Genomic DNA, 13,982 nt, shown 5'->3' on the forward strand with positions numbered 1-13,982 from the left:
CAAGGTATTTAGTCATTTTTTTCCCTTGTTAATTACAGAATTTGGGAAGGAACTTCCCTTTTTGCTAATGGACATTATTAGAACTTGAAGTCTTTACAAGAATTGGGCCCTTTGCATGTATGTTGGTTACTGCCAACTTTCTCTGGGAGCTGTTTTTGGTTCAGGCACATCCTTCAAGGAACGTTTTTTCTTTACTGCTGGGTGTGGCAGGAGCCGACATTACCCCCGCCTGGCAGGCACAGCTGTTTTTGCTTTTTCCTGCCAGGCTAAAGAAATCTGAGTTTCCTTGACCTCAATAGCATGGACAGTGAACCAAAAGTCTGCTCCCACCCAGTGGGAGCATTTTGAAAGCTCCCGCCAGGTGGGAGCAGACAGGTTTCCCTGCCCTTGCTCTTGCGTGTAGTGAAACTGTGTCCCAGGAGTTGGCTCCTCGGGACTCCATAGTGGATCTGGCCCCGGGGATCGGGTCCCTGTGACTTGTCCAGATTCTGGGAGGGGGTCCACGCATCGCCTTCTACCAATAGATACATATGTCGGCCAAGTGGATGGACACCTGGTGGCCTTTTCAGTGCCTTTTCAGTCTTTGGGAGGGGGACTGTGATCCCACCTCACCTTTAATTTGAAATTGACTTTAGATAATACTATTGTATAGATTGAAATTAACATACATTGGAAGGACTGAATGTCCACATAAATGGAGGTAGGTTTAGTCATGTGCTAAATGTATTGCATACTGCTAAATTAACAAGGTAAAACATTTTATTTTCTTTATTAGATAAAGCCGTATCCATTATGTCTGCTTGTCTGGAAAGTGATAATCCCATTCAACAGAAAATTGGAGCATCTGCCCTTTGGGCTTTGCTACACAATTATCAAAAGGTAAATAGATGAACATTTTTAAGTGGAAAGAAAAGTCATTATCATACCACTTGTTTCCTTTTCTATATTATCAAAGCATAAATGTTATTTTGAAAACGGTTTCTTCCATTTAGCATCTAACGTCTCAATGCATGTAGTTTCTAGATGTCTCACTGTGTCATGAATTATACTCTAGTATAGGAATAGTAATGAAAATTGTCCTAGCCTTCGTGCTGGTAAGTTTCAATTCTATTAAGGACTCGGAGGCGAGGAGTATGCCTTCTTCCTTAGCTTTTATTTTTACAGCAGCAACACCAAACATCAACAAAAACTACATTTCCCATTAACACTTGGGAAAGTCTTATCGGGAGTCCTTTATCTGTGTCCCCACTCTGACCAGCTCCCATAGTGCACCCCTGCTGTTTCCGCTTCCTCTTTCTTCGCGTGAAGCACATGTTGGTCAGTTTTCACGCATCCTGTTTGGGACCGTCATTTCCTGCAAAAAGAGGCAGTGTCAGAGGCAGAACCTCAATCAACTGAACATGTCGCATGGAGAGATAGCAGTACAATACATCAACACTTGTAACTAAGCTGAAAAAACCCATGAAATGATGACTTACAGTCTTACAGGGGGAGGGTCCACTTCTTCGAAGTCATTGGGAGGGATTATCCTCGCCTCAGAGTCCTTAATAGAATTGAAACTTACCAGCACGAAGGCTAGGCAAATTTTCATTCTATGGCAGGACCGGAGGCTTCAGATTATGCCAGTTCAAAGCTTGTTGACAACTAGCCTTGCCACCTCCAACACCGGTTTAAAATAAAACTTCTTAAAGGTGGAATCTGAGGACCAATCGGCCGCCCGCATCAGATCCTCTAACAGTGCCCCTCGGGCAAAAGCTTTAGAGGCCATCGCCCCTCTCGCTGAATGAACACCAATTTGCTTGGTATCAATCCCCGCCTCCTGCATTACCCAACGAACCCACCTGTCAATTGTTGGGGATGAAACTGCTTCGTACGTTTGCGCAATGCAATGAGAAGTTGTCTTTCCCCCGGAGGGCGGGACTCATCAATCATTTCTTCATAAGCACGGAGGCACTGCACTACACACAGTTTAGGGGAATCTGGAAAAGCCGGATACGAAATTACCCTTGTGTTGGAATTAGTCCGTCTACTTACTGTGAAAGACACTCCAACCGGTGAAAATACCCTGGCAGAAATGTCCAAGGCCCGAACATCCGAAACATGCCCGCAGGACACCAGGCACAACAGCATTGCTAATTTGGCTGTTACTTCCTTTAGGGAAAGAAACCTATTCGGTTGCCAGGACAGAAAAAGGTTAAAAACTCTGTTCACGTCCCAGAGGACCGAGTAACGTGGCTCCAGGGGCAGCGAGAGGCGAATCCCTCTCAGGAGCCGGCACACCAAAGGATGTTCACCCACCGGGGAACCCTGCACCACCATATGACCAGCCGAGATCATCGAACGGAAGGTGTTGATTGACCTGTAGGCCAGACCCTCCTCAGCCAAACTCGCCAAGAAATTAAGGATGCGGACTACATCCTCCCCCACGGGATCAAAACCCCGTCGCACACACCAACGACGCCATCTGTGCCAGGCTGACCTGTATCTCTTCGTCGTGCTATCTGCCCATGCTTTGGAGACCAGCTCCTCAGCCTTTCCCGAAAGGCCTGGGAGCGACCAGCAACGCCGGAGATCCTCTAGGCCATCAGCCCCCAAGATCCCTCCTAGATCAACCGGTGGGGAACCAGGTCGGGATTGAGCAGAATGTGAGGAGAGTGGGTGAGTTGGATTGGAATATCCCAAGAAAGTTCCAGTAGAACCGGAAACCAAACTTGAGACCTCCACCAGGGCGTGATCAACACTACCTCCGCCAACTGGCGCCGCAGCATCGCCGACACTCGTGTTATCATGGAAAACGGGGGAAATTCATACCCCTGCTCCCCCGACCAATCCTGGAGAAAAGTATCTGTCGCTTCTGCTAGAGGGTCCGGGCCACAACTGAAGAACCTCCGAAGTTGATGGTCCAGGCGTGACGCAAAAAACACAGTTGATGGACAGAATGTAGAACAATGTCATACATTCACCCCAGTACAATGATCTGGGCCTAAATCCATCGTTTTTTTGCACTCCACACCACCCTGGGTTAGACACTGGCTATATGCAAATCAGCTCTGACCCTGTGCCTCATGGGAACAGTCCAGTCCGAACTACCAAGCCATGTCTTTCCCAGACCGGAATCAAGCATCCAAGGACCGGTTTCTGGCTATCAGCCTTCATTCAGCCTGGATAGCTTGACTCCAGTGGTGTGGAGAGCCTGGGACTCACGTCTGAGCATCCCCAGCCCACTCGGGGTGAAAATTGCAAAAAAACACAGTTGATGGACAGAATGTAGAACAATGTCATACATTCACCCCAGTACAATGATCTGGGCCTAAATCCATCGTTTTTTTGCACTCCACACCACCCTGGGTTAGACACTGGCTATATACAAATCAGCTCTGACCCTGTGCCTCATGGGAACAGTCCAGTCCGAACTACCAAGCCATGTCTTTCCCAGACCGGAATCAAGCATCCAAGGACCGGTTTCTGGCTATCAGCCTTCATTCAGCCTGGATAGCTTGACTCCAGTGGTGTGGAGAGCCTGGGACTCACGTCTGAGCATCCCCAGCCCACTCGGGGTGAAAATTGCAAAAAACACAGTTGATGGACAGAATGTAGAACAATGTCATACATTCACCCCAGTACAATGATCTGGGCCTAAATCCATCGTTTTTTTGCACTCCACACCACCCTGGGTTAGACACTGGCTATATGCAAATCAGTTCTGACCCTGTGCCTCATGGGAACAGTCCAGTCCGAACTACCAAGCCATGTCTTTCCCAGACCGGAATCAAGCATCCAAGGACCGGTTTCTGGCTATCAGCCTTCATTCAGCCTGGATAGCTTGACTCCAGTGGTGTGGAGAGCCTGGGACTCACGTCTGAGCATCCCCAGCCCACTCGGGGTGAAAATTGCAAAAAACACAGTTGATGGACAGAATGTAGAACAATGTCATACATTCACCCCAGTACAATGATCTGGGCCTAAATCCATCGTTTTTTTGCACTCCACACCACCCTGGGTTAGACACTGGCTATATGCAAATCAGCTCTGACCCTGTGCCTCATGGGAACAGTCCAGTCCGAACTACCAAGCCATGTCTTTCCCAGACCGGAATCAAGCATCCAAGGACCGGTTTCTGGCTATCAGCCTTCATTCAGCCTGGATAGCTTGACTCCAGTGGTGTGGAGAGCCTGGGACTCACGTCTGAGCATCCCCAGCCCACTCGGGGTGAAAATTGCAAAAAACACAGTTGATGGACAGAATGTAGAACAATGTCATACATTCACCCCAGTACAATGATCTGGGCCTAAATCCATCGTTTTTTTGCACTCCACACCACCCTGGGTTAGACACTGGCTATATGCAAATCAGCTCTGACCCTGTGCCTCATGGGAACAGTCCAGTCCGAACTACCAAGCCATGTCTTTCCCAGACCGGAATCAAGCATCCAAGGACCGGTTTCTGGCTATCAGCCTTCATTCAGCCTGGATAGCTTGACTCCAGTGGTGTGGAGAGCCTGGGACTCACGTCTGAGCATCCCCAGCCCACTCGGGGTGAAAATTGCAAAAAACACAGATCCACTGAAAAGCGACCCCACTTCTCCAGCAGGAGGGAGAAAATCTGAGGATCCAGCTTCCACACACTGGCATCCAGAAGGTGACGGGAGTGCCAATCGGCCACCTTGTTCTCCTGTCCCGGCATGTACTCTGCTGTAACCGATACCTGGTGGTCCAGGCAAAAGTGCCAAAAGTCCCTGGCTAGGTTCGTCAGCATCTTGGATCTGGTACCCCCCCAGGTGGTTGATATACCGGACCGCCGAGGCATTGTCCATCCTGAGGAGGACACACGACTGCACCCTGTCCTTCGTCCAGCATTGAACAGCAAAAGACCCTGCTAGTAACTCCAAGCAGTTGATGTGTAATGAATGCTCGTGAGTGGACCAGGCGCCACCTGTGGAAAATTCTCCGCACCTGGCCCCCAAGCCGGAGCGACGGGCTTCCGACTCGATAACTATGTCCGGGGCTGAACCGAATATCACACGGCCATTCCAGGCCTCCATGTGCGTGAGCCACCATTGCATTTTGTCCCTCGCCTCCTCCGACAACGGAAGCAGCTGAGAGTACGTTAGGCCCTGTCTGAGGTGGTATGCCATCAGGAGCTGCATGGCTCGGTAATGTAAGGGCCCCGGAAATACGGCCTGAATTGAAGACGAAAGGAGACCAACCAACCACGCCAACTGACGGAGAGATATCTGAGGCTTCGCCAGAGTCTGGCGCAGTTTGTGCCTGATCTTTGCCATTTTCTTGGCGGGAAGACTCCGAGTGGAAGACAGTGAGCCTATGTTGAACCCCAAAAAAGTTGCACATTGGGTGGGAACCAAGAGGGACTTCTTTTCGTTGATAACGAATCCCAACCCCTGAAGGAGGTTGACTGCAGTTTGCAACTGGGACGACAGCCGCTGGGCACACTGGTCCAAAAACAGCATGTCGTCCAGGTAAATTATCATTCTCACACCCCTCGCCCGCAGGAACTCCACTACCGGTCGAAGGACCTTCGTGAAGCACCACGGAGCGGAGGAGAGTCTGAAAGGGAGTGTGGTGAATTTGTAAACCTGACCGTCCCACCTGATCTGTAGAAAACGCGATGGGGTGGAAAAATAGGCACCGTCAGGTACGCATCCTTCAGGTTGAGTCTGACCATCCAGTCAGACGGGCGCAACACATCCCTCAGGAAGTGTATGCTCTCCATTTTGAAATGGAGGTATATCAGCCACTCGTTGAAATCTTTCAAATTGATGAAAGGTCGTCGGCCACCGTCGACCTTGTCGACCAAATAGAGATTGCTGAGAAAACCCTTGGATGCTCGCGCGCGCAACAAATTGCCTCTTTTCGGAAGAGGGCGAATACCTCTTCGCGCACCAATTTTGCAACTCGCTGCGAGAAAGTAATGGGGCAGGGACAATAAGGCTGCCATGAAACTCCAACTGGAAGCCCTGGAACGTCTGCAGCACCCAAGCATCGCTTGTGAGGGAAACCCAAGCCAGTAAGAACTGCGCCAGTCCCCCCCAACCACAAGCTTGCCGAGGGCAGTACACTCACCTCTTCCAGCACCCTGCTGCTGGCCTCTTTGGCCTCCTCGGTCACGGAACCTTTGTCCTCTCGTCGGGTAGAAATTATTGAAGCAGGCATTATCCTGGAATTGCCCGCAGCCGGAGCCTTGCAACTGATCGGAGCTGTTGCCACGGCCGAACGAGCGGCCCCATTCCACGTCCATCCCTCTCGAAAACCTGCGGGGAAAATACTTTCTTGATGTTGGACTGTGCCCTGTCCAGGGAAGTAAAGGTTGTGACCTCTGTCTCTCTGTAGAGAGCGCGCAGTTGGCATTCCCAAGGAACACGATCGCCCGCAGCGCCCAGTTAGATAGAACCTCTGGGGAGATCAGGTCCCCCGACACCTTGGCCTCCTCGGCCATGTCCAATATTTTGCTCATAGGGCCTACCGCGTCCAGCAACTTATCTTGGCAGTTACGCAATGAGCGGTCGATACCCTTCCTAGGGTCCCTCACAAACTTCGCCAAAAATGTCGCCATCTTCTGGGCAATGTCAGGAGTCAACGCCTGAGGCGGCTGCGAGTGTCTTTCTCTACAGGCTTACGCAGACGACTCGCCACATAATGGGCTACTTTGTCCTCGGGAGCCCTGTCCGAAGACCGAGGGTGGACAATATCGTTTGGGTCCAAAATATCAGATGGCCCTGCCGAGGCAGGGCTCTGGGTAAGGAGCCAGGACCTAGAGGAATAGGCTTCCTCATCCGTGTCTGGGGAGTCCCCATCGTCCGGTGGGTGTGGGGAAGCAGTCCGTGGGGTAGGCGGAAGATTTTCAACCTGGGGCAATGGGGCCATCTGGGGAACTTCCAGTGCTAAAATGAACTTTTAACACGCACAAATGCGTCAGTGTCTATCCCCTCCATGCGGAGTTTCTTGCTAGGAGAGGAAGAGGGAGGGGGGCAGGGGTGGGGGCCTGAGTAGGAATAAGGGCCGCCAACTTTGCGTAAGCCTCATCCAACCGTGCTGAAAGGCGCTGCTCAAGGGGAACCATGGCCTGATCTACAGCCTTGTAAATAGTCGTCCACCGCTTGATAGAAATCATCATCCCAGGGAACGTAGTCAAGAGGATCCTCCTCTGGGTACTGGCCCTGCTCTCCCTGCATCATGAGGTAAATTAGGTTCCGCAGGTACACAAGAGCTGCAGGCAACAGAAATTAAGGGAGCCCTCAAAGGGACCAATTGAGAGCTGGGAGGGGGCACAGGCGAATATGGGTGTCACACAGCACACAATACAAGGGCCAAGCCCTGGGGACACTCCAGCCCTCACAATCACGGGGCAACCACCCGGGACAGTGTCCCACAGGACCACCAGAAAATAGTGCGAAATTACGACCCCGCAGTGTGTCTAATTAAGCTGAATACAGACCCACCTGGGCGTTCCCACAGATAAAAAACGGATAAATCTGACCCCTCAGGGTGTCACACCGGGTGGCAGGAGGCAGAACAAGGCTCTCTGGGGGCAGCGCGCTGAAAAGGCTGTGAGAGGTGCCCCAGACTTGCGCTGACCAGAGAGAGGAGTGTCTGCCCACTAGCGGTGGGAGGACTACACCACACTGGTCACTGGGGCTAAAATCACGTTAGGCACGTGTAACGGGGAGTGGTGGAAACCAGGAACTGACCCCGTGATGCCTACTTCCTTGCAGACGGACCCCTGGGAACCAGAACAGGACGAACTTGAGGAGGAGGAACACGGTGCCTTTAATTGGGCGTTCACTGAGGAGGAGAGCCCTCCTTCTGTAAACGTCAGCAACACCGGATTGGATAAACCCCAGGAAGTGGTGTTCGTGGCGTGTGACATCACCCCGAGAGAGAAGGCGAGGAGCGGCGTTGGAGAGCGGGTTGGGGAGTGCGGTGAAGGAATCCGAAGGTATCCCGAAGAACGTCCAGGAGGAAGCGGAGAAGAGCCGCACGGAGAGCCAGGAAGCCAACGACCCCGTGAGCCGCCGTGCCACGCTCCCGGGGGAGGAGTGTGGCTTTCCCAGGTACGGCGGCGTATGGCGGCTTGGGTGGGAAGCAAGCGTGTGTGAATAGTGTACATAGCCCCTGTTCGTCTTCCTCGTTTGTCCCTTCCTCCCATTTCCCATCTCCCTTACCTCACTGTCAGTGGTCCCGACTCACAACACCGACGTCTGCCAGACGCACATTGCCACCGGTGACCCCCTTACTACACCCGGGCCCCGAGGTGCATTTCCTCTGTCGACGTTTGAACTAACGGCTCCCTCTCTGTTGGTCTTCTCTTTGTATGGGAATCCGGAGCCTGGGAAGTCGCGTTAGACCAGACCTGAAGAGCAGACCTAGTCCCAGAAACCCAAGCAGGAAACAGACTAACAGCCAAAACGGATTCAAGCCAGTTTGCCAAGGAAAGACTGACGTTCAGAACAAGGAGGACTCTGATGTTAAAGTCCAAACGTGTAATTCCAATAAAACCAGCTTTACCACAACAACCTGGCGTGTCTCTCATCCCTGATTCACAAGCCAGGTCCACAGTGGTGTCAGAAGTGGGATCTACTCCCTCAGGTCAAGACCCAGACATGGAACAAGTCATCCAAACATTAATCGACGGGCAACAGAAACTCGAATGGGCCATCAGCCAACAAATAAGCACAGCAGATGCAGACCGAGCCCTTTTCCGCTCCACAATGACGCAACAAATGGACAATCTACAAAAAGTAGTACAAACCCCAGGGACTGCCGTTTCAATGGATCGACGGCCTGCAGGACCGCATCCAGCAGGAGTTGCCCTACAGAAGTATGTCATAGGCGAAGACCCGGACGCCTTCCTCGTCAATTTCGAGAGAGCGGCACGCGCGTGTGGGTGGCCAGAAGACAAATGGTCCTTCTTTCTCGCACCCTTACTGTCTGGAGAAGCCCAGACAGCGTACCAAGTCGCCAACCTTGCAGGTACCGCCACCTACACGGAGATCAAGGGGGTGATTTTAGACCACCTGGGAATGGATGCAGAAGCCTATAGGCTTAGGTTTCGGAAAGAAAAAGGGGTAACCGGGGAAAACCCGAAGACTCTGTATTTACGTCTTAAAATGGCAGCGGAAAAATGGTTAAGGCCTGAAACCAGGAGTAAAGACGATGTAATGACAAGTATAATCCTTGAGCAGTTCATGGAGGCATTACCGTATGGTACTCAAAGGTGGTTGAGGCAACATCCAGGACTGACTGCAGCTCAGGCCGTTGAGATGGCGGCCAACTATTCAAGGGCAGCACCTAGAACTTTTCCGTGGGAGTCGGAAAAAACCCTAAAGACACCAGCACCTCCCGCAAAAATAGAGAAAAAGAAAACCGTCTACGAACCCCCGAAAACACGTCCCTTCCGACCGGATGTTACGTCGATGAAGGGGCCCCAGTGCTTTGAATGTGGGGAGTGGGGCCATATAGCCCGTTTGTGCCCCCGGAAAAGACCTGTTGAGGAACCCATGGAAGTTGGATATATCCCCAAAACCGTGATGTACTCCGCAGAAATGGGGCCTTCCTTTTACGTAAGGGTTCGGGTAAACAACTCCCCTGTTAAGGCTCTGTTGGATTCGGGGTGCAGACAATCAGTTATACGAGAAAAACTACTGTTTCCCTCTCAGATAGGACAGGAAGGCATAGTGCACATCAGGTGTGTTCATGGGGACGTTAAGACGTACCCCATCGCACGCATCGATATACACCCAATAGGAAGGGAACCTTGCTCAGTGAGAGTAGGGGTGGTGGGGTCTCTGCCTGAAGACTTGATACTAGGGGTGGACAATCCACATTTCCTTTCCTTGTTTAAACGGGAATTAGACAGTCGTCCTGCTAAGGCATATTTGTCCGTTGAACCATGGGTCATAGATCGGGGGTTCAAATTTGCACAGTCTAATGACCCTACCCGTTTGAATGCTTGGGAGGCCGCCCACCTTGCACAAACAACAGCCTCATCCCAAAGATACCCCAGATTCTCTATTGACAACGATCTACTCTATCGGGAAGGGATAGAGGGAGAACCTAGACAACTGGTGGTACCGAAAGAATTCAGAGAACAAATCTTGTTCTACGCACACACTCACCTAACAGCAGGACATAGCGGGGCAGAAAAGACCACGCAAAACATACTACGTCTGTTTTGCTGGCCCGGCATATATAAAGAGACAGAGGCATATTGCCATCAATGCGAAGTGTGTCAGAGGAAAAATCTCACCAAACCTCCCTCGGTGCCTTTACAGCCTTTGCCCATTATCGGCAATCCATGGGAACGCGTGGGGATGGATCTTATAGGGCCTCTACCTCGCACCTCCAGGGGTCACACATATGCCTTAGTGGTGGTGGACTATTCAACCAGGTTCCCCGAGGCCTTTCCTCTGAGCGCCCCAACCACCAATAATGTAGCTGATAAGTTAGTAGAGCTATTTTCAAGAGTGGGGTTTCCTCGTGAGATCCTCACGGATCAAGGAACCCCCTTCGTTTCACGAATGATGAAGGAGGTCTGCAAAACACTGGATCTCCAACACATACGCACTTCTGCTTACCACCCACAAACGGATGGTTTAGTGGAAAGATACAACAGGACATTAAAGACTACCCTTAAAAAACTGTTGAGTTCCGAAAACAAGGACTGGGATAAAATGCTCCCATTAGCTCTGTATGTGGTAAGAGCCCAGGTCCAAAGCAGCCTCGGTTATTCCTCCTTTGAGCTTTTGTATGGCCGCCAACCGAGATCTCTGCTCGAAATAACCAGAGAGGCTTGGGAAAAAGAAGAGGCAAATGAACAACGCTCCCTACTCGACTACACACAGCAGTTAAGGTCCAGATTAGGTAAGCTGAGAGATTTAGCCTATTCAAACCTGAAGTCGGCCCAGGACCACCAAAAGCGGTACTACGATAAGGGGAAACGATGGAGATCCCTGGAAAAAGGAGACTGGGCCCTAGTATTGCTCCCTTCCTCTACACAAAAGTTCAGAAGCGAATGGAAGGGCCCTTGTCAAGTACTAGAGAGATTCGGCAATACCACCTATAGGTTACAAATGTCGCCTAGTCGTAAACAAACCTTCCACATAAACCTCCTGAAAAAGTGGATAGGCCCCGTCCCACGGTCTTCCAATCTGGTCCTACCGGAAGACGGTGCCAAATCAACCTTAGAACACCTACCTGTCAATCCAGAGCTAACTGCTTCGGAGAAACAGGAATTACGTAGGGTTCTCTGTCCTTTTTCTCCCCTGTTCTCAGACACGCCGGGTTGCACCCACTTGGCAGAACATGAGATCCATACAGCCAAAGGGAGTATAGTAAGACAAAGAGCATATCGCATCCCAGCCGCAAAAAGGGCAGACGTAAGAAAGGAAGTCGATAGTATGCTAGAACTTGGTGTTATCAGACCATCAAAAAGCAACTGGTCATCCCCCATAGTCATGGTTCCCAAGCCAGACGGGTCGACCCGTTTTTGTATGGACTTTAGGGCATTAAACGCTGTTTCCACCTTTGATGCATTCCCCATACCCAGAGTAGACGAACTAATAGAACGCATAGGAGAAGCCAAATATATAACGACTCTGGATTTAACTAAGGGGTATTGGCAGGTACCCCTAAGGGAGGAGGACCGCCACAAAACAGCTTTTGCCACCGAGGAAGGCCTATATGAATTCAACGTCCTTCCCTTTGGCCTCCATGGGGCTCCTGCCACGTTCCAGAGACTCATGAATATGGTATTGGCTCCTCACACCAGTTACAGCTCTGTCTATCTCGATGACATCGTCATCTTCAGTCACACCTGGGAAGACCATCTAGAGCACCTAACAAAAGTGATGGCCTCTTTGAGGGATGCCCGTCTTCATGTTAATGCCAAGAAATCCCGAGCAGCATTCCCTAAGGTGAAATATCTCGGGTTCATGCTAGGGGACGGTGTAATAGCTCCACAAGTAGAGAAAATAAGAGCCATCACGGAGACACCCTTCCCCTCTACCAAAAGGGACTTAAGGGCATTTCTAGGCCTTATGGGCTACTATCGGCGTTTTATACAGAACTTCGCCGACATTGCCTCTCCTCTCACTAACCTATTGCAGAAGAATGTCAGAAACACCCTACCCCAACCACCCTCCCATGAAGCCAGAAAAGCCTTCCTCCTCTTGAAGAAAGCCATTACCACCAGCCCGGTGCTTATACCTCCTGATTTCGAAAAACCCTTTTCACTAGCGACGGATGCGTCAGACACAGGAATAGGGGCAGTACTTTCACAAATAGGGGAGGATACAGCCGAACATCCGATACTATACATAAGCCGTAAGCGCCATCCTCGTGAACAGAAATACCCCACCGTAGAGAAAGAGAGCCTGGCCATTCGTTGGGCTGTTGACAAATTGCGGTATTACCTGGAGGGGAGGGCATTCATACTGTACTCTGACCATGCCCCTTTACAGTGGATGCAAAAGAATAGGACACAGAACGCCCGAATACTGCGGTGGTTCCTATTTCTTCAACCCTTTGCCTTTACAGTGGTGCACAGGAAAGGGAGAGATAACGGGAACGCGGATTTCCTCTCCCGTATGCCAGTTCTCCCCGATCGGGAGAATCCAGGGGGGTGGATTGTAACGGGGAGTGGTGGAAACCAGGAACTGACCCGTGATGCCTACTTCCTTGCAGACGGACCCCTGGGAACCAGAACAGGACGAACTTGAGGAGGAGGAACACGGCGCCTTTAATTGGGCGTTCACTGAGGAGGAGAGCCCTCCTTCTGTAAACGTCAGCAACACCGGATTGGATAAACCCCAGGAAGTGGTGTTCGTGGCGTGTGACATCACCCCGAGAGAGAAGGCGAGGAGCGGCGTTGGAGAGCGGGTTGGGGAGTGCAGTGAATGAATCCGAAGGTATCCCGAAGAACGTCCAGGAGGAAGCGGAGAAGAGCCGCACGGAGAGCCAGGAGGCCAACGACCCCGTGAGCCGCCGTGCCACGCTCCCGGGGGAGGAGTGTGGCTTTCCCAGGTACGGCGGCGTATGGCGGCTTGGGTGGGAAGCAAGCGTGTGTGAATAGTGTACATAGCCCCTGTTCGTCTTCCTCGTTTGTCCCTTCCTCCCGTTTCCCATCTCCCTTACCTCACTGTCAGTGGTCCCGACTCACAACACCGACGTCTGCCAGACGCACATTGCCACCGGTGACCCCCTCACTACACCCGGGCCCCGAGGTGCATTTCCTCTGTCGACGTTTGAACTAACGGCTCCCTCTCTGTTGGTCTTCTCTTTGTATGGGAATCCGGAGCCTGGGAAGTCGCGTTAGACCAGACCTGAAGAGCAGACCTACTCCCAGAAACCCAAGCAGGAAACAGACTAACAGCCAAAACGGATTCAAGCCAGTTTGCCAAGGAAAGACTGACGTTCAGAACAAGGAGGACTCTGATGTTAAAGTCCAAACGTGTAATTCCAATAAAACCAGCTTTACCACAACAACCTGGCGTGTCTCTCATCCCTGATTCACAAGCCAGGTCCACAGCACGCAAGAAGCGTCCCGCGATTTAGAGGGGATCTGAAAGTAATGGCACACACAAGCGCTTTGCCTAAAAGTAGGAAATATGCTGACAACACCCCCCAAAACCCAGGAGAGAAGCCAAAAACGACTTCTCTTGCTGCTGAGCAGAGGAAACTGCAGGGGTGCACTATGGGAACTGGTCAGCGTGCAGACACAGGCAAAGGACTCCCGATAAGACTTTGTTTTTTCCTAAGTGTTCATGGGAAATTTAGTTTTTGTTGACTCTAAACACACTTATTTTAGTTCCAAAAGTGATAATTCACCTTTAATAGTCCTATACAGTCAAAATAGAAAACATTAAAAAATGACTATTTCTTACCATCTGTGGAAAGTTCGACATGCCCAGGGTCATCGTTTTTCATCAAAAATAGATTTTTTTCAACTGTTGAAAAGATGGGTGAAAT

At 51.0% G+C, this 13,982-nt stretch overlaps 1 protein-coding gene across 3 annotated transcripts in view; it reads left to right on the forward strand.

Moving 5' to 3' along the window:
- RTTN (rotatin) overlaps positions 1-13,982 on the forward strand; it is an 891,871-nt gene that overhangs the window by 807,227 nt on the left and 70,662 nt on the right. For all 3 annotated transcript variants that reach the window (XM_078687523.1, XM_078687524.1, XM_078687525.1), the window contains one exon: positions 776-879. In XM_078687523.1, the coding sequence (XP_078543649.1) occupies positions 776-879 (104 nt within the window). The remainder of the gene's footprint in view (positions 1-775; positions 880-13,982) is intronic.

This window comes from Lissotriton helveticus, chromosome 4_1 (genome assembly GCF_964261635.1).
Source record: "Lissotriton helveticus chromosome 4_1, aLisHel1.1, whole genome shotgun sequence".
NCBI classification, from domain to species: domain Eukaryota; kingdom Metazoa; phylum Chordata; class Amphibia; order Caudata; family Salamandridae; genus Lissotriton; species Lissotriton helveticus.